At 53.9% G+C, this 757-nt stretch overlaps 1 protein-coding gene across 1 annotated transcript in view; it reads left to right on the top strand.

Annotated features, from left to right (window-relative positions):
- The window catches only part of MAP2K2 (mitogen-activated protein kinase kinase 2), a gene marked incomplete at its 5' end in the record, with an annotated part of 31,601 nt that overhangs the window by 6,675 nt on the left and 24,169 nt on the right, over positions 1-757 (top strand). Inside the window, one exon of the mRNA XM_019513137.1 lies at positions 231-344. Within this exon, the coding sequence (XP_019368682.1) occupies positions 231-344 (114 nt within the window). The remainder of the gene's footprint in view (positions 1-230; positions 345-757) is intronic.

Here is a 757-nt window from a genome sequence, read left to right as displayed (position 1 = left end):
ACAGCCACGTATCCAGTTCACCCCTCTCTATGGGTGGCAGAGACCAAATGAATCCTCTGGCAGAGGCCTAGCAAGTGCTAAAGCTTTTTTTTCTTCCCCCACCCTTGCTTTTTCATCCCTGTTGCTCTACTAGAGCCAACCTCGTAGACCTCCAGAAGAAACTGGAGGAATTGGAATTAGATGAGCAGCAAAAGAAACGGCTCGAGGCTTTCCTCACCCAGAAAGCCAAGGTTGGGGAGCTGAAGGATGACGACTTTGAGAGGATCTCGGAGCTGGGAGCTGGCAATGGCGGGGTGGTCACCAAAGTACAGCACAAGCCCTCAGGACTCATCATGGCGCGGAAGGTACAGAATGGGCAGGGGGTGGATTGGCCTCATTGGCGCTGAGCAGGGGAGACAGGGTGGATTGCAGGGCGTCTGCTCCCGACAGGCAGCGTTCAACTGCAGGGTCTTGTGGGCTACCCCTTTCTCCTCAACAGTTTCTTCCTGGGGAGAGATGCCTGATGGTTAGCCTTAGAGTCCAAGTCTTATGGCTGTCTTTAGAGCAGATGCTGCCCAGGCAGCAGCTCTGTGCTTGGTGGAGGATCTGCCTGTGAGGTGAGCAAACAGTTCAGTCTCCTTGGCGTCACTGCAGAAAGTGCCATCAGAATAACATGTGACATGGGCACTGGTCCCCCAGCAAGGGCATTGAGGTGCTTCACACTCCTGTTAGTCACCAGGCCTCTATTGGCACTCAATTTCTGCTCATACTGACCTGA

The sequence above is a fragment of the Gavialis gangeticus genome, unplaced genomic scaffold, assembly GCF_001723915.1.
Source record: "Gavialis gangeticus isolate Ggan-Ray unplaced genomic scaffold, GavGan_comp1, whole genome shotgun sequence".
Taxonomy (NCBI): Eukaryota; Metazoa; Chordata; order Crocodylia; family Gavialidae; genus Gavialis; species Gavialis gangeticus.
This window is presented reverse-complemented; position numbering and strand designations above follow the sequence as displayed.